This window comes from Mus musculus, chromosome 12, assembly GCF_000001635.26.
Source record: "Mus musculus strain C57BL/6J chromosome 12, GRCm38.p6 C57BL/6J".
Lineage (NCBI taxonomy): Eukaryota > Metazoa > Chordata > Mammalia > Rodentia > Muridae > Mus > Mus musculus.
In genome coordinates, this window is record NC_000078.6 from 52,267,761 (window position 1) to 52,293,175 (window position 25,415).

Consider the following 25,415-nt stretch of genomic DNA (forward strand, 5'->3'; position numbering starts at 1 on the left):
TTACAAGTGTGTTATACTTTTAAAATGAACAATAAAATATGATCAAAGTAGCAACCATTTAGACATTGCTCCACAAGATGCTGGGATCATAAACATCTTACAGCTGAGCTGTAGGTGTAGACTAGAAAGGGCCCACGAACAAATGGCCAACAGTTCTACATGTAACTTCTTAGCTTGGTCAAGAAGTTTGTCACTATGAGCCCCCAACAGAGCAGTTTCTATCATGAGCTCTCGACAGGCCATGGATAAAGGCCATGGTGCCAACACGGGCATCTGCTAAACAAAGACTGTGGTTATTAGCCCCCTGACTGTTCAGTGCAGTTCCAGTCAGCAAGCTTTTATATAGAAAGTTGGTATGTATCACACAGGTCCTGGTCAGCTTTTTTTTTTTTTCCAGATAGCAGGGATTCAATTTAAGAGTCATTTGAAACGGACTGCCACAACAGTGACATATTTTTAGTTCCTTGGGACCTTAGTTCTCAGAAATAAGAAATTGGAAGTAGCATGATCAATATGCTTAAATGGCAGGGAACAACAGTGATCAGTTGTTGGCACTGGGCATCTGGTGTTCTCTGAAATGAAGAGACTTGCCCGTATGCCAGTGCTGGCAGTCTCAGATGGGGATAGAAAAAGAGAAAGTGTCTTTGATCTTCCTGGGAGAGTTTCATAGTCTGCAGCTAAGGGTAGCCTTAGGGTAACTGTTATCTAAGCTGTTGAAAAATCAATCTGTATTCATTACTTTCTTAAAATATGCCATTATACCACTATCACATGCACATGTTTTGAAATCACAGGGATCCTAAAAGGTGAATCACTATATAGTGTCAGCTAAAGGTACATGTTTTAAAGAGAAATGGAGCCAGGGAAGGCAAAGATGGGTGGCTCTGGGCTGGGTGCTACTTTAGGAAGGCTGCGCTGCTTTCCTAACCACCCCTCAGTGTGTCATGCCGGTGCTCCCTCAGATGGCTGGCTCAGCAGGCTTCTCCTGCCACTCAGGGTCCTGACCACCTCTTGAGATGGCCCTTCCTCCCCCTTCCTTTCTCCCTCCACTGTGAATATTCCTACCACATGACTGGGGGTGAAACAGTCAATGAATCCATTGATAAATCTTTTGCCATCTAACCGTGTAACACCTGCCACCACAGTTCAGAGACCAAAGAGCTTTTTTTTGTTGTTTTGTTTTGGGGCTTTTGGGGTGTTTGTTTGTTTGTTTGTTTGTTTGTTTTTTGAGACAGGGTTTCTCTGTATAGCCCTGGCTGTCCTGGAACTCACTTTGTAGACCAGGCTGGCCTCGAACTCAGAAATCCGCCTGTTTCTGCCTTCCAAGTGCTGGGATTAAAGGCGTGCGCCACCACCGCCCGACGACTGAAGAGCTTTGGAAGGCACCTCTTCCTATCACATCTAAATTTCTGAAGCAGGGATCAAATCGTTTTGTACAGCGAGGGATGCCTCTGACATGTTCTTCCTAACATGTACTGCCCCTGACTTGCCCATCTCTATGTTCCTCTCACTAAAATGTTAGTTCCATGATGATTGAGACTTTGGTTTATTTCTTACTTTATCTTAATCATATAGAACAACGCTGATTACCCAATAGAGTCTAATAACTCTGTCGAAGAGATGCATCAATGTGTGTGTATGTAAACATGTTCAGCCCAAGCCACTTGCTCTTTCAAAACTGATGTAGAAAATCATGCTGTAGAATAAGAGACAGAATATAGAATTATTTACACATTTTCCCTATAGCTTACCAAGTCTCAAAGCTTGGCATTAGTTCATTCTCTGAGGGGTAGCAAGCAGCCCCTGCAGCATCATGTCTTGTTGAGGTATTTAATCAGTTTACAGCTTCACGAAAGATGGATCCTAAGGTGGCAGTAGGATGACTGTTTTCCCTCACTTCAGTTTCTGAAAGTCAGTAGGCTGTTCCTTTTCACAGTTTACTGCCTTCTTTATGTAGAACTGGAAATAAAATGTCTATTCAATGGTTACCTGCTAATATCTATGTTCTATAAGCATTTAATTATCAGTTATTAACTCAGTGCCCAATATATACACGTATTTCAACACTCACTGGATAGGACAAAAGTGACTTTGTGACATGTATAGTGGGCATGTGTCTAGTCTAGTGAACTTAGGCAGGTTTCCCCGAGGTAGCGAATTTTAAACTGAGGAGGAATCAGTGAAGACCAGACAGTTTGGGGAGCAGAAACTCTTGTTCTAAGAGCAGTAGAAGCAATTAAGTACTAGTGTGTGTGTGTGTGTGTGTGTGTGTGTGTCTGTGCCTGTGCGTGCATGTGTGTGTGTTGCTAGGGACAAACTGGACTGGCAATGATGAAACAGATAGTGGCCCAGAGGCATTAATAAGAAAAGATCACGGTGTGGCCTTAGTTCTTGACAGTAGAAGAAAGAAGTGGATGTGTTTGAGAGATTTGTAGCCGACAGAGTAAGTAACTGGCGGAGGAAATGAGGGAGAGAGAAGCATTAGTTATGAGGTCAGCTTCCTAGTTTAGGTAACTAAGAGGATCCTAGAACCTTTCGCAGAGGCTAGAGAAGCCAAGGGAATACGCAGCTGAGGGGAAAGGAGTACAGGATGCTTCTCTGTCTAAACTGAAGTTGAGTATTACAGATTTAATCATATGATGATCCTTAAAAATGACTACAGCACTCGGGAGGCAGAGGCAGGCGGATTTCTGTGTTCTGACAGGCAGGGCTACACAGAGAAACCCTGTCTCGAAAAACCAAAAAAAAAAAAAAAAAAAGCCTACAAAGTAAGAATCAACTGTTGATGATACTGGGAGATTAAGTTATATTAAAATTAAATAATTTTTTCTGTTGTTAAATATTTATTTTCATCATTAGTATGCTTATTTTTAATGAACGAAAATAACAGAAATTTTTATTGCATATGAAATGCAATGCTAAACCAAGCAAATAAATATGAAGCAAATCTTCTAGGAGATGAAAAGCTAAGACCTTCAGACAGAATGTAAACTATATATAAGTAAATGATTTATCCTGACTAGGAGATTACAGTGAAAGAGGCTATTAAGGTATATATATAAGGGCCATGTCACCTGGAAATTCATACTTATCATTCAAAACAGGTCCAGTAGGCAGTGTTTGATCATGTGTCATTATTATGCTTAGCCTACAACATAATGTTGGTACCTAAAGGGGTAGCTATTACTTTAGATATGTTGTTTATATTATATTTGTTTACATCAACATTCATGGAAATTGCTATACAGTAATGTTACTTATATCACCTTGGTTTTTAGGTTGATTGGGGTCAGCTGGACTATTTAGTTGTGGACATGCCACCAGGAACAGGAGACGTGCAGCTGTCAGTTTCACAAAATATTCCCATTTCAGGTAAATCCTAAAAGTTTGGTTTGTTCTTCATTTGATGTATTGCTATATACATAAAAATAAACTACATTGTCGACAAATTTTTTGTCTTAAAATTGTTTATGTATTGGTTGTTAGAGATCAGAATTATGATGATAAACATGTGTATTCATAAAATCAAAAGGTTTTTTTAAAGGTAATATAAATCTGTACTGTAGAAAAATTGCAGAATTTAAGTATATTTAGGTAGATCATGGTTATTTGGCTATGCTGACAATTGTTCAACTCTTAACAGCTAAGTGCTAAAAAGCAACCAGAAAATATTAGTTAACAAAACTGATTAAGAATAAATGGTAGGAAAATTGGCTTTTTGGCAAATGGGAAATTTTTATATTATTTATATTATATATCTTTGGGGTTTTTTTCCTTTTCTTTCTTTTCTTTCTTTCTTTCTTTTTTTTTTTTTTTTCTGAGACAGGGTTTCCCTGTGTAGCCCTCACTGTCCTGGAACTCACTCTGTAGACCAGGCTGGCTGCGAAATCAGAAATCCGCCTGCCTCTGCCTCCAAGTGCTGGGATTAAAGGCGTGCGCCACCACTGCAAGGCATATCTTTAGTTTTAAAGTCAAGAAAATAAATACAATGGCTTATTTGGTTAAGTATGCAAGGTTTTAATATTTTGTACATGTAGTTAAGAAACTGGTGGTAATAAACTCTTTATTTTGAATTCATTTCTAAAAGTTCTCTGAAACAGTTGCAAATGTGTACATGTGCGCACACACATTGGGCTTCTAGGAAGATAATGAAAGCAAAATATCTCTGTAGATAATTTTTATTGGTTATTTTAGCTTTGCCATTGACATTTAATTTATGAAAAAGTTTAAATCTAGGATTTTTTGGCAAGCTCTAAATGATCTTTGTTACTGGTAGGAGAGCATCATCAATATGAGTGTTAAATGTCTTAATGTATTTGTTATTGTAATGGAGTATTCAGGTATGATGGGCTATAAAAGATGAAACTGGCATAAAATGCAAATAAAATAGTTTATCATTTTGATGCTCTCTCTACTGTACAATGTGCCTTTTCCTTTTTAAAGTACAAGAGTTATCTGACTCCTCGAGGTCCCACATTTACAATGTGTCATAGCTGAACACAGTTCTGATTGAGTTTAAAGCTCTGCATCAAGGGTCTCTGGTAACATCTGAGTCGTGGTTTGCTGAGTTCAGCCTTAGGGCATCCAACCCATTTAAACTGAAGTTAAGTTGGTGATTCTGTGATAAATTACATTCACCATTGTATGTGTCAAACCTGTGCCCCTATGAAGTAACTATCTAGCCAGTAGGGTTTACTGCAAGGAATAATGTTTTGAATCCTGAGAGACTACTCTGCACCTCCTTAACTTACCCATTCCAGGAAAAGTCTGAAGGCCATTGAGCAGTGGCTCCTTTGATTTCAGAAGAGTTCCAGGCGACTCACTGAAGGAGCCATCTGTCTTTGAGCTTACCTACTACTTGTCTTGCTCACTGTGACCACCCTAACCCTTAGTGTGCATGTGCTGTGGAGTGCCAGTATTGATGCAAATGGTGCAAAGGCCCGGGATTTTCTAGTAAGCATGCATTGACTTTATAATTCAAAAGAGGGAAGGAGCGGGTAGAACTGGTACTTTGCGAATATGAGATCTTGGGTTCAGTCCTCAAAAGTGGGGACTAGGGGTATCAAACAATAAAAATACCCTGCCTGAGTGATAGCCAAGAGAGTGGGGGGTATGTTTGATCAGTTCTCTATGTATTTGTTAAAATGTCTGTTTGAGGCTTACTTCTTGGAGCTTAGTTTTATATGGGGCAATTTCATCTCCTAGCAAGCATATCTAAGGAGACATCAGCAGTGGGCTGGCTCTGGGACTCAGTGGGTGTAGTTTCTAGCTTGGCTGCAGCAAGACTGTCATCAGTTTGTATAATCTGAAACAGCCTGGCAGAGTTGTGTTTGCCCTTCAGGTTTATCAGTTATCCTTCAGAATTATCTCGTTCCTATTTATAAACCTAGTTTCCTGTCCCTTTTTATCACTGACATTAAAACTCTTTTAAGATAGTCTGTTCTACTTTTTCTTATGTTCTATATTTGTCTGAGACACAAAACCCCTTTAGACTCGTGTCTGTGAGGAGACTTCTTGCTCCTTCCCATTAAATCTTTTCCCATCAGATGAGACTCCATCCCTACCACCACATTTTCACAGCCCCCCACTTTCTTCCTTTAGCTTTGCTGAGTCTGGGTCTCTACACACATTTGATCCTCATTCAGAATATCTTTCCATTGCAGTGAGTTGCATGCCCAATTTCTGCATGACCTTTAAAAGAAAGCCTTCTGCTCTAATGCCCAGCCCCTGCCTTGTCCCCAGACCTCCCAGATAGGACTCATTTATCCCTCTTTGGGATTCCTGTAGCATTGTATTAGGACCACTCCTCAGGACCCAGATGTTCTTCCTTTGAAGCTCACACACCATCTGAAATGCCGTCCTGGGGTCCCCAGCATAGGTCTCCTTCATTCACCTGTGCGTTCCCAAATAACCAGACTCACTGCCTTCCTGCAGGAACTCAGGAGTGGGCATCAGTGAATGGCTGCTTTTCACTGTCGTTTTATCTTTCCAGCTGCTTGAATGCCAGACATCTTCCTGTTCATCCTAGTGTTTTCTAGAGTACCTGGGCAGTAGCATATGCCCCTAATATGGACAATGCTGGGCTGACAGTTGTCACTGTTGGTGTGAAAAGATTACTGTATTCTTAGCATTCTTAGCGTTCTATTGCTCAGTCCTTCAACTCCCCCACAGCTTTCACACCAGAGCTTTATAGATGGCTAAGTTAAACAAATATTTCTCTAAAGCCAGGAATAAGATCATTTCATTTTAGGTATTTATTTTGATGTAGATGACCTCCGTGTAGACAGTTGATACTGTTTAATGGCCCCTTTCTTATTGTACTGAGATGAGGAGGGGCTTGTCCCCTGGTTACAGGTTCTGTATTAAATTCTGTGAGACTCACTAGCATTGTTCCATTCTAGGATAAGCAATTCTCCGTCTGCCATGATGCTAACCAGCTCTCTGACTGTACCCTTCCTTAAGGAGCCCTGCCTGTCCCACCCTTTATAAGGATCGAATGAGATAATGTAAAAGCTCTTATCTAAATGCATACATAGTACCTTTTTTAGAAACTGTTTAAATGCTTTAAAAAAGCTATTTGCTGAGGGGAATATCATTTGATAAAATGTTCCCCACGAAGACTTGTGTGCTAAAGGCTTGGTTCCAGCCAGTGGCTTTGTTGAGAGATGGCTGGGTTATGAGGGTGCTGGTAGCTTCATCAGTGGGTTAGATAACCTACTTTACCCTTCATTCCTCTTTTTGCTTTCTGGCCACTCTGAGGCAATCACTTTTATTCTCCTTTTCCCTGCAGGATTCTGTGCCCCTCAGTGGTGCAGAACTAGCCAGGTCAGGTGGCCATGCACCTTTGATCACGAATTAACATAATAGTTTTGGTTGTTTTTCTCAACAGCTTTGCCACAGAGACAAAATGCTGACTGACACAGGTGCTACTGAAGTGATGTGAACCAGAGTCTATATGAGGTTCACATTGCTCCAAGCCATGTGGGGAACAAACGAAATATTTTATACTTGGAAGGAGGCATTATTTTGGATATTCATAGTAGACTTGTACAAGCAAAAAGATCATCTTCCTAACTACTAATTAGAAACTCTTTGTATGTGTTGTATTTTGTTCTTGTTTACTTGTGTGAGCTCAGTATAAGAAGAAATTTCAAAAAAAAATATTCTCTTACTTGTGTTAAGGTGTTGTACAGCAGCAGAGATGAAGGTGTTGACAGTCCATCAGTGAGGATTCGTGTAAATCAGAGCCTACGTGGACTTTGAGTGTAGATGTTAACTGCAGGAAAGAAAGGAGGTGGGATAAAGGATGGGGAGTGAGCTCATGGCTCATGGCTTCAGAGCTGCTCCTGGCTTACTGACCTTGCCAAAAGGTGGTGTTAATGTTAACGTCACTGTGTTTCTTACCTTGTTGTTGTTGATGATGCTGCTTACTAGGTTTTGCTTGGTAGTTTATTTTGTTAATTATTTGTTGCTATGTCTTGGATTGGGTAGAGTCCAGGGTTGAATTCTTTTTTGTTCTCCAGATGTGCACTGATGCTCTCCTGGTCACTTATTTTCCATAATAGAGGCATTATAATTTGCTTAAAAGTTTTTAAAACATGTACACTATTCTAGTTTCCAAATTCTAATAGATTTTTCTTTCAATCCTGACATCAACTGAAGTTTTTGAGTGACCATCTGAAGACTATCCTAGCTTTATGTTTAACTCTCAGAATGAAGCAGAGTGTATGCTTTACATTAAGTATGTGAAGCATAGCTTCTTCTCCCAAGGACTGGGGAATCATGGTAACTTAGAGTGTTATATTGCCAGATGACACATCTTAATTTAGTGGAGAGTTTAGGTGCAGAGATGTGGACAGCAGACACTAAAAGATGTTGAAGTGCCAGTGACTAATGGCAGGAGGTTCTTCCTGCCCCTCTACCTGGGAAGACAAGGAGGGTGGTGTTAGTATCCTGTAGAGTCCTGGAATCTTTGAAAGAGGTGCTTGGTGGAAGCTATAACCACTCCTAGAACCACTGCAGGGTAAGAAGAAGCCTGTGCAGTAATACCACAGCATCTCTCTTCCCACAATCTTCCCTCCTGCTGCTGGCAGACACCTTTCTGAGCCACAAAGCAAGGAGGCTCAGGGACACAGTCCCCAGACATCATTTTTCCAGGGCACTGATCCCAACAGAAATGGGTGTGGGAGGGGTTGACAAGGCAAGTGGAATAACCGACATAGCTTCTGTTCTTTGTGGCCTTCGTTTCATTGAGTATTAGCAGCAGGGACCAATGAAACTCTAAGCAATGCTTGGAGTTTATGGCCTTCAAAAACCTTATGAGCCAATAAGGGCATGAGAAGAACAGTCAAATTAGTCAAAAACCTATGCTCACAAAGCACAGATGTGATGGCCGACACTCTTATGGCCAGAATATTTATAGATAAATACTGAATCAAGTTTATTTTGTATGGTGCAGAAGAACAGATATGAGAGTTTATTTTGGTTGGGTGGAGCTCATGGCAAGTCACTTAGTGTGGTAGTGAATGTATAGTCAGGTGCTAATTAACCTTCACCTTACTAAGATTGGTAGAGTAATAAAATACTGGAAATCATTCAGATGATAGATGGGAAAGAGGTTAAGAAGCTGAGGGGGGCCATTGCTTTCTTTGTTCACAGAAAGAGCCAAGCAGCCTGGTGTGAGTCCTGTTTTCACCTCTTATCTCCTGGGCCAGGAGAAGCTGCTCTTAGGCAGGGTAGTCAGCTGGTTAGGATTCTGAATAGTCTTGGGCCCAGAGAAGCTGCATAACAGTCTCCTGCTGTATTATGATAATGAGGTGATGTCCTTTCTTGACGTCTAGGACTCTTCCTGTCTGGGCCCTATAGAGAGAAGAAGCCAGTAGTAGCCTTTTTGTGTCTCACTCATTTAAATGAGATGGGGTAGGAACTTAATTAAGCCACTTTAGTATTTCAGTCACTGGTTAAAGTGAAAGGCACATTCTGCTTATACAGGTGTCCATCCTGCACCAGGACGACTGAACTATTGACTCATAAAAATGCCTGAGTTCAAGCTTGCATGTTCACCCTCTTTCTTCTCTCAACTCGATCAGCAGTTTCCTTGGCTTGATCAATTTTCTCTTCTATGGTAACACTGTGCTAATTTGAATAGTCATTTATAAAATGAAAATCTGTTTGGGATTGGTGGATCTGGAAATGCTTGCTTCTTTGTTAAGTGAATGCCTATACACCATTATTTGAAATAATTCCTTGATTTTCTAGTATTTACTCTTTAGAGCCAAAAGAACAGCTATTTTGCACGTGTAAATCACATAAAATCTTTTATTAAAAATTATAATTCTTTAAAAAAATTTATATTTTCCAGACTAAGTCTTTAAAGATAAACTAATACTGATCTTTTGGTAATTACTGTAAAGTCAAAGAAAAGTCTTTTTCTAAAGTTTAGTGCTTTGTTTTTTTCTATAATTATATAAAATTTGTAATGAGCTCCAACTATAAAGCCAGCAAGATGTAGAGACTTAAGTTATAGTTTTTTGTTGTTGTTATCAGAGACATTAAATCATTTATTTTTAAAAAGATTGATTTAAATTCTTATTCGTGTGTGTGTGTGTGTGTGTGTGTGTGTGTGTGTGTGTGTGTGTGTGTGTGTAAGCATGGGTGCCCACAGGGCCGGGAGTGGGTACTGGCTCCCCTAAGCTGGCGCTGCAGTGAGCTACCTGCTGTGGAAGAGCAGCAGGTGCTGCTAACTGATGGTCTGTCCATCCAGACCTTCCCTGCAAACTTGGGTTGGCATTTCATTAGTGAATGCCATGTCTGTGATTTTTCTCATGCTCTGACAGAAACAGCTTAAGGAGAGAAGGAAGGAGCGTGTTTGGGCTCATAGTTTGGGAAGGCATGGTGGTGGCAGCACAAGATGCTGATATCATCAGCCACAGGGACAAATGGATGCTGGTCCTTTGTTCCTCTTCTTTTCCTCAGTTTTATTCAGTCTTGGACTCTCGCCTATGAGATCATACAAGTCACATGCAAGATTAGTCTTCCTCTCTCTGTTCTCTGGGAACGTCCCAAAGATATACCCAGAAATGTATCTCCGAGTAGATTCCAACTCTAGTCAACCTGACAGTAAAGCCTAGCTCTCACAGATACCTAGTAAGAACTATGTGGTATAGACTATTATTGCTTTAGTGACTTAATTATGAATGGTATTCCTAGAATAAATTTATTTTGTAGTTAGGCAAAAATGTAAGTAACTGTTGAAGGTTAGAAACTATTTCGGGATTTTTATCTTTTAGGGCATTTCTGATATCTCATTATTTACTTCTTTATTGCTGGGTATTGAGCCTAGACATAGCATATGAGGCAGGCATTCCAGCATTGGGCTTTATTCCCAGTCTGAACTGCAGTCCTTGTTTAGTTTAGACTTAAATTTCTAAATTTAAATTTAATGCCAATGCTAACAGTAATGTTTCCGATCTAAATTTAAAAAAAAAAATTTATTCGTTATTTTCTCATTTACATTTCCAATGCTATCCCAAAAGTCCCCCATACCCTCTCCCCCCCACTCCCCTACCCACCCACTCCCACTTCTTGGCCCTGGTGTTCCCCTGTACTGAGGCATATAAGGTTTGCAAGACCAAGGGGCCTCTCTTCCCAATAATGGCCAACTAGGCCATCTTCTGCTACATATGGAGCCAGAGACACGAGCTCTGGGGATACTGGTTAGTTCATATTGTTGTTCCACCTATAGGGTTGCAGATCCCTTTAGCTCCTTGGGTACTTTCTCTAGCTCCTCCATTGGGGGCCCTGTAATCCATCCAATAGCTGACTGTGAGCATCCACTTTTGTGTTTGCTAGGCTCCGGCATAGTCTCACAAGAGAAAGAAACAAAGTTAATTAGGGCTATTTTATTTGGCTGAACATACATTGCAAGTATAAGTTATGGTACATCAGTTACCAATTTGATGAAATAGCCTAAGAATGAATACATTTCTATACTGTTACAAGAAGGAGCCCAGATTTGGAAAACATCTGCAGATGGTTCTAACACAGTTTTTAGAATCATTGGTGTGAGCCAATATCAGGTGTCTAAATCAGGATCACTAGTGTGAGCCAACTCACTGACAGGTGTCTAAATTCCTTGAGTTTCTCTCAGGTGCTTGTCTCACACGGGCTTGTTTCAGACACTTTTTGACAATAGTCCATTCTATTTTGTTGTTTAGGAACTTTTGAGACTTCTCCCTCATGGCTTGATAGTTAAAATTCCTATGGCTTAGTGTTCAGTAAGTAGGTTAACGGCCAATGTATGGTCAGATCCACGTTAAAATCTACATGGAAGCCCATTAAACACCGGCAGAGCACAAGTCCCACAATATAAATGATGTTCCAGGCTTGATGAAAATCTGGATGGTGTTCTGAACCTTTTGGGGGTTATGTTGTAGGGAACCAAAGGCTTCCCCTGAAAAGTGCCAGGCCTCACTCCTCTCTCTTCTGAAGCTTGCTTGGTTAGTAAATGTTAGCGTGATCAGGAGCAGCCAGCCCCTCATCTGAAGTTTCTTTTTTAAGAAAGAATAAAAATTGATGTGACAGCTGGGAAATAGTTCAGTGTAGAGAGCTTGCTTAGCTCACAAGGTTCTCAGTTAGACTCACAACACAGAAATGAGCAGACACAAAGATAAGAGCCAGGACTGTCACCACATGCTGTGATCCATGTGTCAGGAGGCTGACAGGGAATCACGAGTTCAAATCTAGCCTGAACTAAGAACTAAGACACTCTTTTAAAAAGGAAAAGAGGTGAAAAGAAAGTTTGTTCTATTCTGAAACACATGTGTATTTAACAGAACTTAAGATACAACATATTTAATCTTAGCCTTAATTGTAGACAGATGCTTACAGGCAAATGAGAGCTTTCTGGGTGGTGGAAATATATGTCCAACAGTTAAGCTTCCCAAGGGGTTGATCAATAAGCATGATCAAGGAGTAAGGATTTTATCTTTACTGCTCATAAGAAGATGTGAGGAGCAATGAGGGGGTGGGAAGGAAGAGAATGAGTGAAAGAGACAGACAAAGGTAAAGTGCACACAGTCATGCTATCTGGTCCATCCTACACTCCAGAATCTGTGGCACCTCCTCTGTTCCCACAGCTCGTCAGGAGTGCAGCTTTGTCCCCTGGTTAGTTGGTGGTAGTGTTAGTTACTGAAGTGACTGGAAGCCCATCATCTCTTGTGTATTAGATTTGTGTCCAGATTCCACTAGTAAAGAAGTGATAGAGTTGAACATCCTCTTCTACCAGTAACTTTGAAGTAGTAGATTTGCATCCATTACAACTTTGACAGTTCTTTTTCATATCAGTTAACAGAATTCCTTCCTGCCCTTCTCCCCTCCCTTCTTCCGTCTCTCCCTTTCTCCCTTACTTAGTTTCTAGCCTCACTATGCAACTCTGGCTGACATAGCACTCACTGGGTAGAACAGGCTGACTGTAAACCTGTGGGAAGGTTCCTGTCTCTGCCTTTCTACAGGGACCACGGGCATGCGTTACCATGCCTGGCTTGCAAAATTTATTTCCAAGGTTAGCAAAATATTGGTAATGCTTAAATTAATAAAACATCTGTGGTTGAAGAAAGCATAAAGCTGCCAGCAGTGATTCATCTAAGAATTACTTATATTTCAAAGTGATCTGTGAGCACAATTGAGAAGGATTTAGGTTTAAATCACATTTTACTTAATTTGATAACTAATATTAGTGGGCATCCCCTGATGATGTAATTCGGGAGGTTCAGATGTGACAAAAGATGTAGGAGAGTTAGCAATAATGACTCCAGTCTACTTTACAGTAAATAACAATTACGCACTTGACGTCATGATAAACCAGCACTAATTGAGTGGCTCTTCTATTTTCCTTTCCCTGTGGTGCTGTGCTCAAACTGAGGCCCTCATGTGTGTTAAGCACATACTCTGCCCCTGAGCTACATCTGCAGTGTATGCTGGTTCTCTGGTGCTGTGTGTATCTTAGTAAGTCAAGTAGAATTGGTAGCAATGAGCATGAGGGCCACACTCATGTCCTTTGAGCCGCTGTTGGCTGTATGTTAAAGTGCTCACAAGCTGTAAGATGCAGTGCTGTCCCGCAGGCATGTTTTGGAGCAGGCTTTGTCCATGCTTATGCTCCCAGCTGAGGCTGTCAGCCAAGCATAGGCGTGAGATACAATCTGTGCCCCACAGGCTGTACTGGTCAGTTGAGTAGTTCTACCCCTCTGTAATGATGATCAGCTAACTTGGAGTAATTGGGTTTAAATGTTTAACTGCTCCAAACTGTGACCTAAATCCAGACATGCAGTTATGGATCTGCCTCTAAATAGTCACATGACTTAACAATTAGGACCATAGTCTAAGTAATTGCTCTGTAAGGTATTTACATATTTGCCAGGATCTACCAGAGACTTAGCCATTGGTGGCAGATCTCAGCAGATCAAAACCTTTAAGAGGTTCAAGTTGAAAAGTATATTTAAACAACATTATACAACTAGATATTTAACCTAGGAAGTGAATAGAGAATTCTTGATGAGATCCCTGAGTCTTTTAACACCCAAAATAATGACATCTTTTGCAAACTAAGCACTCTTTTTACTATTGATAACATTTCCTTGTAGTCAGTAGAGGGAGCACAAGGTTCTATCAGATCTATCAGAGAACAGAAGTGACATCACTTGTAATGGTATACAAAGAGTGTGGTCTAGGACAGCTCTTATTGCTTCGTGTGTATTAAACTATAAAAAATTGAGGATTGCCATGTAGAAAGGCAAGGGTAGAATGTTTCAAGTTAAGAGATTGTATTTTAAGCTGTGAGATTCATCACAAGAGAAAAATTGGCATGATTCCTTTAAAATTTACATTTTTGGATGATAATGTGTAGACTGGTTAAAGACTAAAATGTCATTTTATTGGAAGCTTTGTCTATGTTACATTTTTCATAACTTCTGAGTATTATTAGAGGAGTATTTGAAATGGTTACTTATATGAAATGCTTGAAATTTCGGAACAATAAAAGAGGGCGTTTCTGTAAAAGGACCAAAACCTTAGTAAGCCCTAAACTGTGATGGGATCAAGAATTTAATTCTTAAAAATGCAGTATATGCTTTTGTTTAAAAAACATCATATACCAAAGTATCTTTATAAACCTGTCTGGTGCTTTCTGTGGTAGATTACACATTGTGTGACATTTGGTGACATGAAAAGTGATTGCTATCCTTGTAAGGTTTGAATGGCTCTAGTGTAGGTACAAAGGAACTCTGATAAAATGGATGCTAATGGTTAAGGTTAAATCACTTTCATCTTTCTCTAGACTCTCGTGGCAATCAAAATAATGCCACCGAACATTTTTATATCTCTTATATAGATATATTTTTAAAATGAGCAGCTCTTTTTAGTTAAATAGGGCCAGTGTAAATAGGTCCATTTTATATGCTGAGATTGTAGAGTTATAGAATACATTAACAAAACTAGAAGTTAGAGCTCTTGACGTCTGGTTTAAAGAATTACTAAAATTTCATGCGGTGCTAATCTAAGATAGGTGTTTTTGAAAATGAGCACAAGTAGTTTTAGATCTTCAGTTTTTTGCTAAGTGCCCATTTTGTGCAGGGTATTTTCTCATTAGTTTGGTTGCTAAAAAGTTTAAAATAAATACAATTGGCTATTCTGTTTGTCTGTTTCCCTTGCTGTAACAAAGTGTACAAGGCTGTGTACTTTATAGAGAAAAGAAATTGTTTAGCTCATGAATTTAGATTGTAAACGCCCGAGCTTTCAGTAGCCCAATATGCTTGACCTCTGATCTGGGCTCCCTTGGCAGTGTTACTTTGAGGTAGTAGGCGTCATGCCAGGAGCTTATGTGAGGAGGAGGGTCTCACCATCCATCAGGTGGGAGACTAGAAACTCGGGTATGTGCCTCTGAGCAATAGCAAGTGTTGTCCACCTGTAGGTCTCCATCTAGGAGAAGACCATGTGGAATTTCCCATCCATGCTGGGATGTCGGTTGGTATTGCCTGTATGCTCTCTAAAGTAACCATCGTATTGAGGACTGTGGTGGTACTTCCCTGTCATACATAGAAGACACTGTCTCACAGCAGGCTGCTCTTCTGGCTGTTATACTCTTTCTTCCCCTCTTGGTGAGTTTCCCTGAGCCTTAGGTGCAAGGGGTTGTGTTGCAGATGTATCTGTTGAGGTCAGAGACCCCATAGTCACCAATTCTCTACATACTGATTAGTTGTGGATCTCTGTAACTTGCATTATTGCAAAGAGAATCTTCTTTGATAAAGGGTGAGAGCTACATGTATTTGGAAAGACTTAAGATAAGTATTTAGAATACAGTTAGAAATTATATTATTTGGGGGAAAAGGTAGTAGTAGGCTCTCTTCTTGGGCCTATGACATCTCTAGCTTTGGATAATTGACTAGGTGTATAGTAGGTTGATTTCCCTCCTATTAAGTGGGCTTTAAATCCAGTTAGACAAGTGTTGGTGACCCCTGGGGTAAAGGTGCCACCGTGGTACTATTGTGCATCTCCTGACAATCCAGCCATTGTTGTGCTGAATAGCACTATTGGTTGCTTTTCTGCCTTGGCAATTGCACCTTTGAATACTGAGAGCCAGCTGTCAGGGAGGAGGCTTCCAGGTCAATTGCAACTTAATTTTAAGTTCTGTTCTGAAGTATGTGGTGTCTTCAGCATTTAGGTTCTTACCTTCATGTTCTGGGAGGCAATCAAGGGAAACAGTAGTGTCCAATGTTGCTTGAGGTATCTTTTGGAGTCCCCTGACCAACAATTCAAAGTTTCCATGCTTGGCACCAGGGCTTTTGTTAGATAGCCTTTGGTTCTTGGTAAAAACATTTTACCCTTTGTGGCATAACTTCATGTAAGTTATTTATATGTGTTTATACACTATCCTCCTTAGGGTTATTATTGCTGTGAGGAAACACTATGACCAAAAACAAATTGGGGAGGAAAGGGTTTATTTGCCTTACACTTCCACATCAATGTTCTTCAAAGGAGGAAGTCAGAGCAGGAACTCAAGCAGGTCAGGAATCTAGAGTCAGGAGCTAATTCAGAGGCCATGGGGGCATGGGGGTGGGTGCTGCTGCTTAGTGGCTTCTTCTTAGTGGTCATCCCATGGTATGAGCATCTCCAAATGTATATGTACTAATAGTAGTTTCAAATAAACATAGAATCCTGTTTCCCCATGGAGTTTTCAATCATCCTTGGTGTTCTCTATTCCTTTTTCCCTCTTGCTTAGCGTTTCCCTCCCTCTACTGACTCCAGGTAAACTCTCCCTTCTATCGTCTCATTTCCCTTTTTATATCTTTAGAGATGAGTCTGTTACCTGGAGTAACCACAGAAAGCTGGGTAGTAGAACATCAGACCCCACCTTTTAAAGGTCCTATATCACCCTAGTACCACCATTAGATTAGGCCTCTAGTAAGTAAGTCCTTTGGAGGACACACGTACAGACCATAAAAACATGAACCTGTATCGTGTAATGAGATACAAATAGTAGACAAGAATAGTTGAGCAAGAATGCACTTATGTACTGTGGCTAGAGTTCAGAGCAGTCTTTAGAGCTAATACAATAGAGAACACCCTGTGTAGTGGGTAAATTGTGAGGGAGAAGATTGGGAGGAAACAACCCACAAAGCTCCTTGTTCCTCTATGGAAAAAACAGTCTAGGTTTGAGAGGCAGTCCTTACTTCCACTTAATAAGATAACTGGGGCAGTCAGGTTAAACAGGGGCAAGGTTTAGAAATACAGTTAGGAGCAAATGCTAGATCATACAGTCATAGGAGGCCTTGGAAACAATATAATACACACTCCAGTTTTACAGTCAAGAAAACTGAGACCTAGGGTGTTTCTGAGTTTCTTGCCCAAGATTAGTCACAGCTAGATGGGGCCAGAGCTAGGATTAATTCCTTCCACATGACTGTATATGGAAATATATTAATAACAGGGCTGAGGAGGTGGCAGATTGTGGAAATACTTTGTATGTGTAGAGAATAATTTTTGCAGAGATGTGATTAATCATCTTTTAAAAGAAAGAACTATGGTCTAGCTTTTGGGTTGTTAACCAGAGAAATTAATAAAAGAAAGCAGGAATGCTCCATGAAACTGTTTTAAGACTAGAATGATCTGTCTAATGGCACAAGGAAACAACCTTCCTGGCATCTTCTGAGGCATTTTATTAATAATCATAAACATAGTAGCGGATTTTTTTAATAGCACCTCTTTTTAGATGCAAGGCATCATAACAGATATCAGTGTCTAGCAGTGGTGTAGTACTGCAACCCTCAGAAATGGTATTACTGTGCCATTTGTGAGAAAGAAATTGAAGCCAACGTGGTCACACAGCCCATCAGCTATAGGATCAGATTTTTAATCCTTATATATTTTTATCTCAAAGTTGATAATAGATAAGACCTCTTCTTCTAAAGTTACTGCTAGATAGAAAATAAATAAATAAAAGTTTAATAAAGACGTACAACCAAAACTTTAAAAAAAATATCAATGACATTCAAATTATTGATATTTTGATGAGAAGAAATGTTGATTCCAAAAGAGTTTGTGGGTTCCTGTTGGAGAAATGCCATGGGATATTGCTTGTTGTAGCTTGCTCTGCTTGTCTCCCCGTTTGTGTGCTGTGTCACTTGGTGGTCCTGCTCTTTTCCCTTACCTGGCCCTTCCCAGGACCTTCAGACAGTAGTCTGTGGCACCACTTCACCTTTACTTCACCTAATCAGGTATTAGTTGCTAATCTCTCCTCTATTTTTATTTGCTCTGATAGACTGTCTGTCTGGGCTCTGAAATGCTGTGTTTTTGTGTATTAAACTGTAAGCTGTGTGATACTGGTTATTGGAGTATCTAAACCACAGAATTCATGAAGGTCACAGAATCCACTAATCATACCAAGTCTTTGCATTTCAACAAACACTCTCCCAGGGCCATCTGTGTGTACAGGGTCCCCATCACTCAATGTTGACTCCATTCAAGCCTGACCAGTCTGCATCCACATTTCTACCATAGCCCTTCACTTTACCGGAACCAACCCATCAATTACTGTGTGAGTTTTTCAGAACACAAACTTTTAAAACCCAGCTTAGGAATTGGCTCTTTCTGGCCATCTGTATTGCTTCTCCTTGTCTTCCACTTCTCCACCCTTCACATCACGTTCACCACTCCCTCTTCCTGTCGCTCAGTAGAGCTTCAGGACTCCATGCACATCCTCTGTGTTAGCACCGAGTACTCTGTGGCAGTCCTCGGTTTTTTCTGGTGTACCAGTTAGACCCCTGACTTCTGGGTGGCTGGCCCCATAAGTGTCTCATCAACACGCGTCTGAATAACGAGGTTGCAATGCTCTGGCTGTGCTGCTCAGTCAGCTGTGATTTCAGAAGCCAGGGGTCAAAGGCAGGAAAGGAAACTTGCGTATGTCAAACTTGTGTGGATTGGCCAGGCAGTGTAGAGGCCTCGAGAGCATGTGAATAAAGTCATGTAGGAAGCAAGCTTCCCCTGAAGTATTAAAAGATACTTTGTTTTGTTTCTCTTTGGCCAGGTGCTGTGATTGTCTCCACACCTCAGGACATTGCACTGATGGATGCACACAAGGGTGCGGAGATGTTTCGGAAAGTCAATGTGCCTGTAAGCATTTACATCCTCCCTGGTAAAAGCATGAGATCCCACAAGCCTATGACAAGTCATGAACAAAACATCATCCGTGGTTTAGTTTAACCTTCTGTTGAACATTTCATGAACGCCTAGTTGATCTTCCCAGTTACTGTAAAGCATACTTAAGGTTACAAATATGTCTAAATCATGCTAATCAAGAGGAATTCTGAGCCAGAGTGCAGGGATTTCAGGTTTTCTGCACAACTATGCTCTCCAGTGCTGATGGAGTCCCGTGACTGTCTCCGGAAATGCTTTCGTGATAGTCTACAGTAAAGCACCTGCAGGGAAGGAGGGGAAAGGTGACTCCCTTTCCTTCTGGCTCTCTCCATTTTAAGTCTTGATAGCCCAGGTTCTTCTAGGGAGTATTTTAGGATATTCTGTACATGACAAAATAACGTAAGAATGTAATAAAAATAGACATAGAATAATTAAGATCAGATGGAGCCCAGAGTAAAGTCAGCAAACAAATTGCATGCCATTAAGGAACTTAAATATGCTATGAATTTTCTAGCAGCCAAAGGAAAGCAGCATGATACCAATTAAGACCCTGTCCATGTGCACATGGTTAGAACAGGCTGCTTGCTCACGAGAAGCCCTGCCGAGGCCAGACACATATATACTTTCACTAGATTCCTATGAGGAGGAAACTATATTAAACACACTCCCCTCTTCTTTACTCTGAGGGAAAGGTTCTCCTTCTAGTGGCCTCAACAAAAGCCAAGGCATAGAACCAGAGGGCAGATAGAACATGAGCCCTGCAGTGCTTCTGTCTGTGCGCCTCTCCACGGACATCTTTAGAGCTAATAGAAATAGGGCTTTGAAAACTTTGGTTCAAGCCAAAAGGCTGGCTCAGTGGTAAAGCACTTGTTGTATAAGCCTAACAACCTGAGTTCAATCCTCAGAACCCATGTGAAGGTGAAAGGAGAACCGACTCACACATCTGACCTCTCATCTCCACATGTGCGTCATGCAGTGCACACCTGTGCTCACAAGTGCATATGCAATAATAATAAAGAACAAGTTTTAAAGTCTTAGGCACATGGATTAGCATCAGGGTTCTCATACTTCTCTATCCTGCTTTCCTTCCACCACAAACTGTATGATATTTTTGTTTGTTTGGTTATGGGAAGAACCCATAACTTTCCTCTAATTCTTCAAAGAGACCATGACACAGGATAATGTTCTGGGATGCTTTTAAGTGTTTGTCTCTGAGAGGAGCCTTGAAAGATGTAAAAGATTATATATAGTAGAGTCAAGGTGCCCCTACCCAGGAGTACCTCTCTTCCCATGCTAGCGGGAGTGGTGAGCCTAGTAAGGGACATGCCTGGCTGCTTTCTTTCCAGGACACTGGCTGCTTTCACTGGTAGACCTGAATGTGTGATTAGTGGGTTTAGAGCAGGCATTCTAGGCTCCACAATTTAGCTTGGAAAAAGGTTAAAGCAATGCTAATCACATGGCCACTACAGACAGAAAACCTCTATTGCATGTGTTTTGAACAATGTGACTTGAAATATGTCCTCCAGAATAAACTAGATGTAAGCACTGGCTGTGGAGATCACTGACCAGTGCATCATCTTACATGAGATTAAAATGTTAAGTGGCAAAGAGAGAGGCAGCCTTCTAGTGTAGTTGATGGCTCTGAGTTAACAAGTGGTCTATAATCCTTCCTGGAAAAAGTTAGTAAAATGACCACTGGTCTGTTAATACCACTGCAGGGCCTGGATACTAGTGCTCTGCCTGCAGGGATGTGAGTGCTGAACTTTGCCTATGCTGAGGTGAAGGCAGAGAGTCTACTGCACTCAACATCAGCAAATCCATGAAGGAAAGTGATTTACCAACAGGGAGCAGATTTTCTCTCCCATTTCACCTCAGAAACGATCCGTTTTATACTGCTAGATCATTTTAACTAACACTGTCGTTTGAGGTCATAGTGGCTATGGGCCGTACCCTTCGTGGACTCTTTACTCAAAGTCTAATGCTCACACTTGCAACAGTCAGCGTGTGTGCTCTTAGTTCAGATGTTTCTTTCCTCTGACATTCTTGATACTTCTTGAGATACAATTATTAAAAAAAAAAAATCTCATACTGATGTGTTAGATTTTTTTTTTCTGGTCTCCAAGCCAGAGAGTAGGCCATATAATTCTTAGAGAACATAACAGAGGAAAAGAGGCCAGTCACTAAGCCCAGCTGGGATATCGCTGGCTAGATGCCACATAAGGATAAAAGTTGAGGATGTTAACAAGGAAATGCCACAAGGAAGTGAGGGGTGGTGGCCTGCAAGGGCCCGGAGGACTGCATCCAGGCCTGGTGAAGAGAGGAAACAGCTGCTTGGGATCGCACAAGTCGTTTTAAGTTTGCAGGCTTAGGACAGTTCTGGGTCTTGATAAGGCCAGGATGTGGTCATGGGTGTGTTGGGACTAAATGGCATAGAAATGAAAATCACCAGAGTGTCTATTCTGAGGTTGTTTCTAAGATGGAGTTAATCCTCCCCGCTTTTCTGGCAACTTAGACATCTGCCTGCTGTATCTCTGTGACAGCGCTCTTTTTATGCCCTGATTTTAATCATTTGCCCTCTATACTGCAAAATCAGTTTAAAAACAAGTAGGATGTCTTAATCATCTCTTAAACCCAAAGGACGCATGCGTGTCTGGAGTAAAGCTCACCAGTGAACAAGAACGTCCAGTGCTGAGCTCTGTATGCAGTCTAACAACCATGGTGCTGCTCTGTAGAAAAGTGGGTCTCAGTTATCAGTGAGACGTGAATATGGTGACTTCTGAGCCTTCTGGCTCTTAAAAGCTCCAAGTGTAAGGCACAGCAAAGTGTTCAGTTAGAAAGTGCCCCGTAATGCAGAGGCAGTGCTGCGCAGTTTATCCCACTTCATTCCTGTTCCCCTGCTTTTCAGCCTTGTTCTGTTTTCCCCCTTTTGAAGTGCATTAGTTACCATGGAGACAGTGATGTCATTGGAATTCATTGGTATGGACAGAGTTTAGTGATGTCTGCAAGAACGTTTTGAAGTTAATTTAAATGATTTCTTAACTCAACGCATAGCTCGGGAAAGGAGGAAAGAGATGAGGGATTAAATTCTGGCCTCTGCCTGAAATGATAAAAAACTATGAAAAATCCTTGATTATAGCAGGATTTGTATATAGATTGCTCTTTTCAAAAGCATGTAAGAATGTTCAGCCTTGCCCACTTTTGGTAGTGAGTAATTTATGTATGGTATCCTTCTGACCCAGTTTTGTCACCTCCTCTCTGAGAGCGCCTTGTGTACCTTGCTGCTGTTTGACCGCCTGAGTGTTGGTCTCACGGGGATTGTCTTTGCAGGCCTTTCTTTGGAAGCCCATCCAGCTCCTGAAGAGTCCCGCACTGTGTGGTTACTCCCTCATGCCTCAGCCACGCAGGGGCTCACTTACCTCTAATTCAACAAACGGTCGTTAACTGATGTATTGCACGAGTACCTATGTGCTGATACTTAGTGCCCTTTATAATGAAGCACTGTGTTCCAGTTTACTTTCTCTTGCTGTGATGAACGCCACGACTAAGAGAAACCTGGGAGGAAATCAGCGTCCATCACTGAGGGAGGCCAAGGCAGGAATTCACAGCAGAAACCATGGAAGAATGATGCATACAAACTTGCTTTTCCTGCCTTGCTCAGCTACCTTTCCTGTGCAGCCCTGGCCTGCCTGCCCAAGAATGGCTTGGCTAGCAGTGGGCTAGATGTTCCTGTGTCAATTAGTAGTTAGTATTTACTCAGCTGAGCCTTCCTCTTCCTACTGACTCTAGCTTGTATCAAGTTGGCAAAAGCTACCCAGCACTAGAGTGAGACTTCCTCGGACCCACCAGTGATGTAAATAACGACACAGAGGCTTATTAATGTTTTTTAAGCTTAGGCCTTAGGTAGGCAGTCTTCTTACTACTCTATCCTAAATAATACTGGCCCACATCCCACTATGTGGCCAGGTGGACCTCTCTGCTCTGCTCCAGGCATCCACCCAATGTCTCTATCTCTGCCTGTCAGTTCTGCCTTCCACTTCCTGCCCAGCTATTGGCCGTCAGATTCTATTAAAGCCAATCAGATACAATTCTAGATTGCCTTAAGCAGGTGAAGAAGGAACAAATATTTACAAAATAGGAGAGTGAAGATGAGCCCTTAACTCTCTGCGGGTACAGGATTAGCAGTTGAATATCCAGACACACACCTTCACACAGTGAACCCCAGCACAGCGTGGACTGTATGCTTCTATGATAACCCCAGAAAGAAAAGCAGACCCGTTTTCTCTGACTACTTTTTGATTTGTTGATTAACTTTGTGATGTTGAAGGAGCCCTAAGATCTGAGAATAAGAAAACTTACTTCTTTGGGCCAGTGGGGCTGGTGTTATGGGAAAGCCATTTGCTTCTTTTCTGTAAGTTTGGACATGGTGAACTATTCCCTGATATGGTCACTTCCTGCCCAGGTAACCTGTGTTCACTCTTCAGATTTCAGCTCAGGAGTTACTTGCCCTGGGGAGGTTTTTTTTTTCCACTCTCCCAGCATGCCATGTAAAGTTAATGATACTTCCTGAGAACTCTGTACACATGTCCAGTTCACCTCTCACCCCACTACAGGCTTATCTTCGGTCTTCACACAAGAGTCTGAGTCCCTGAGTGGCAAGGGAACCTGCCTTGAACATCCTCCCCGACTCAGCCACCCGGCCCCCAGTCACACTGTCACTATGACCCAGAGCATAGCCTGCTCTACCCTTTTCCTTATCTTAGCCATTTTGCTCTTCCTCCACTTCTCAGCATTCTTCCATCCCATGCGTCCTCAGGACCTTCAGCTGCTTTGACACCCAAGCACATTTTACCCTCACTTTCCACTTAAATCTTTTCATCCTTAGGTATCCAGACTAAATAAGCAGACCTTTCTCTTGGGGACTCGGCCTAGTGCTGTTTACTACGAGAGCTCCTTCTGTTTGTGGTTTCAGTATGCTCTTTCCCCTTTCACATTTCCATTTCTACATTGTAAGCTCTAAACATGTAGCTGCTCACTAAATGTATACTAGATGAATGATCTGGGTTTGATCTTTCATATTACATTTGGACTTTTCTTATGAGGGGAACCCATAAAAAGATAACCAAGAAGGAGGTACAGTTAGAATGGAGCTTTAAAGTGTTTTAATGTGCTGGAGATGATGGGACAGGCTCCAAGTATACACGGAGATAGTAAGGAAACCTGAACGGTCAGACACTTGAATGTGATGATGCACTGTTGGTCATGAATCAGTACAGTAAGATAGAACCAAAGGTTTTACACAGCATTAGCCTAAATTCTAGTCAGTTATAAAGACACATACATTCATGTGCATTTCTAGTGGATGGGGTGTAAAGTGCCAAGGTGATAGGCATCAGCACCTGATCCAGAGTAACCGCAACGAAAGGGAAGGACCTCACATTGCCGGAGGATTATGTTCCCGTTAATCTTCCTGGAGCTGGTTCTCTGCTCAGCATGACCCCACAGTAGTTTACTCCTGCATGCTAAGTGTCAGCCTCACCTGTTTTACCTGTGATGCTGCTGTGGTTTGGTTGTGGTTTGTCCCTCAGAAGGACTACACGGGAGACTTGGTTCTCAGGGGGGCGCCTTTGTTATGTCACTGGGGCATGCTCCCAGAAGAGATTATTGGATCAGTTAAAAATAAGAGTGACCATGGCCCCAAATCACCCTCTGGCTTCCTGTTTGGTGATGTGACTTCACCCTTCCCGTAAGTTTCTTCCATGTCATGAGATACTCATGAGAGCTTAGCTGATACACCAAGTCCTATCATTTCCAAAACTGTGGGCTGTAGGTCTCTTTTCTTTTTGTTACAGCAATAAAAGCAGGCTGATAAAGATGTACTTAGAGAAGTATTGTTTCCAAGAGGACCTTACATCATACTGTTTAAATTCTTTTGAGGATTTCATGTTGACTAGTTTGCATATAATGTAACCAGTGACTTCCTTCTTGACAGTAAGGAATTTTATTGTTTTTATTTATTTATTTTACTTTATTTTTAGAAAATGACTTTTACCCTTTACAAAAGTATACTGACCGCACTGTGCACCTCGGCCGTAATTGCATTCTAGTAACCAGCTGCAGGGTCGGCTCTGCTTTTCCACGGGGTTTCTTCAGAGTCCTTGTGTGCTCGAAACTACACTGCCTTTCTAAGTTAGTTAATGCATTAAGCTCATTTTACCCTCAGAACACCCCCGCGAGGAAGAGAGCATCATTCCCCCATGTTACAGGGAAACATACATAAATGTGTCCATTTGTTTAGTGAGGTGCTGGGCTACTACATTAGTCACTCCCAAGCAGTCCACTCTTTCCAGGGCCCACATTCTCACCTGTGATTTCTGCAGCTGAACCAGAATTGAGATGGGCCCTATGGGCATCATGGTTCATTCCAGAGACAGTCTAAGAGTCTAGTGTTTGCTTGTCATTGAGGTTTACTCTTTCAAGTAAGGATACGAAGCTGGTGGAACAGGAGCACTGAGAAGTGCGCTGAGGCTCTAATGACCATGATCTTTAGGAAGGCTTTGGCTTCATTGCATTCCTGAGTGCAAAGGAGAATGCAAATTGGGCCTGTCTGTCACTATCCCCTAGTTATCATCTTAAATCGCTCTTCTAAACTGTATTGACTTATCATTATCCAAGGCCACTTGCGTCTGTGAGTAAAGTCCTCAGTCCATTTACTTGTCCTCCTGTTTCCA

At 41.4% G+C, this 25,415-nt stretch overlaps 1 protein-coding gene across 3 annotated transcripts in view; it reads left to right on the plus strand.

Annotated features, from left to right (window-relative positions):
• The window catches only part of Nubpl (nucleotide binding protein-like), a 213,225-nt gene that overhangs the window by 170,015 nt on the left and 17,795 nt on the right, over nt 1-25,415 (plus strand). For all 3 annotated transcript variants that reach the window (NM_029760.2, XM_006516363.2, XM_006516362.3), the window contains 2 exons: nt 3,279-3,372; nt 18,578-18,663. In NM_029760.2, the coding sequence (NP_084036.2) occupies nt 3,279-3,372; nt 18,578-18,663 (180 nt within the window). The remainder of the gene's footprint in view (nt 1-3,278; nt 3,373-18,577; nt 18,664-25,415) is intronic.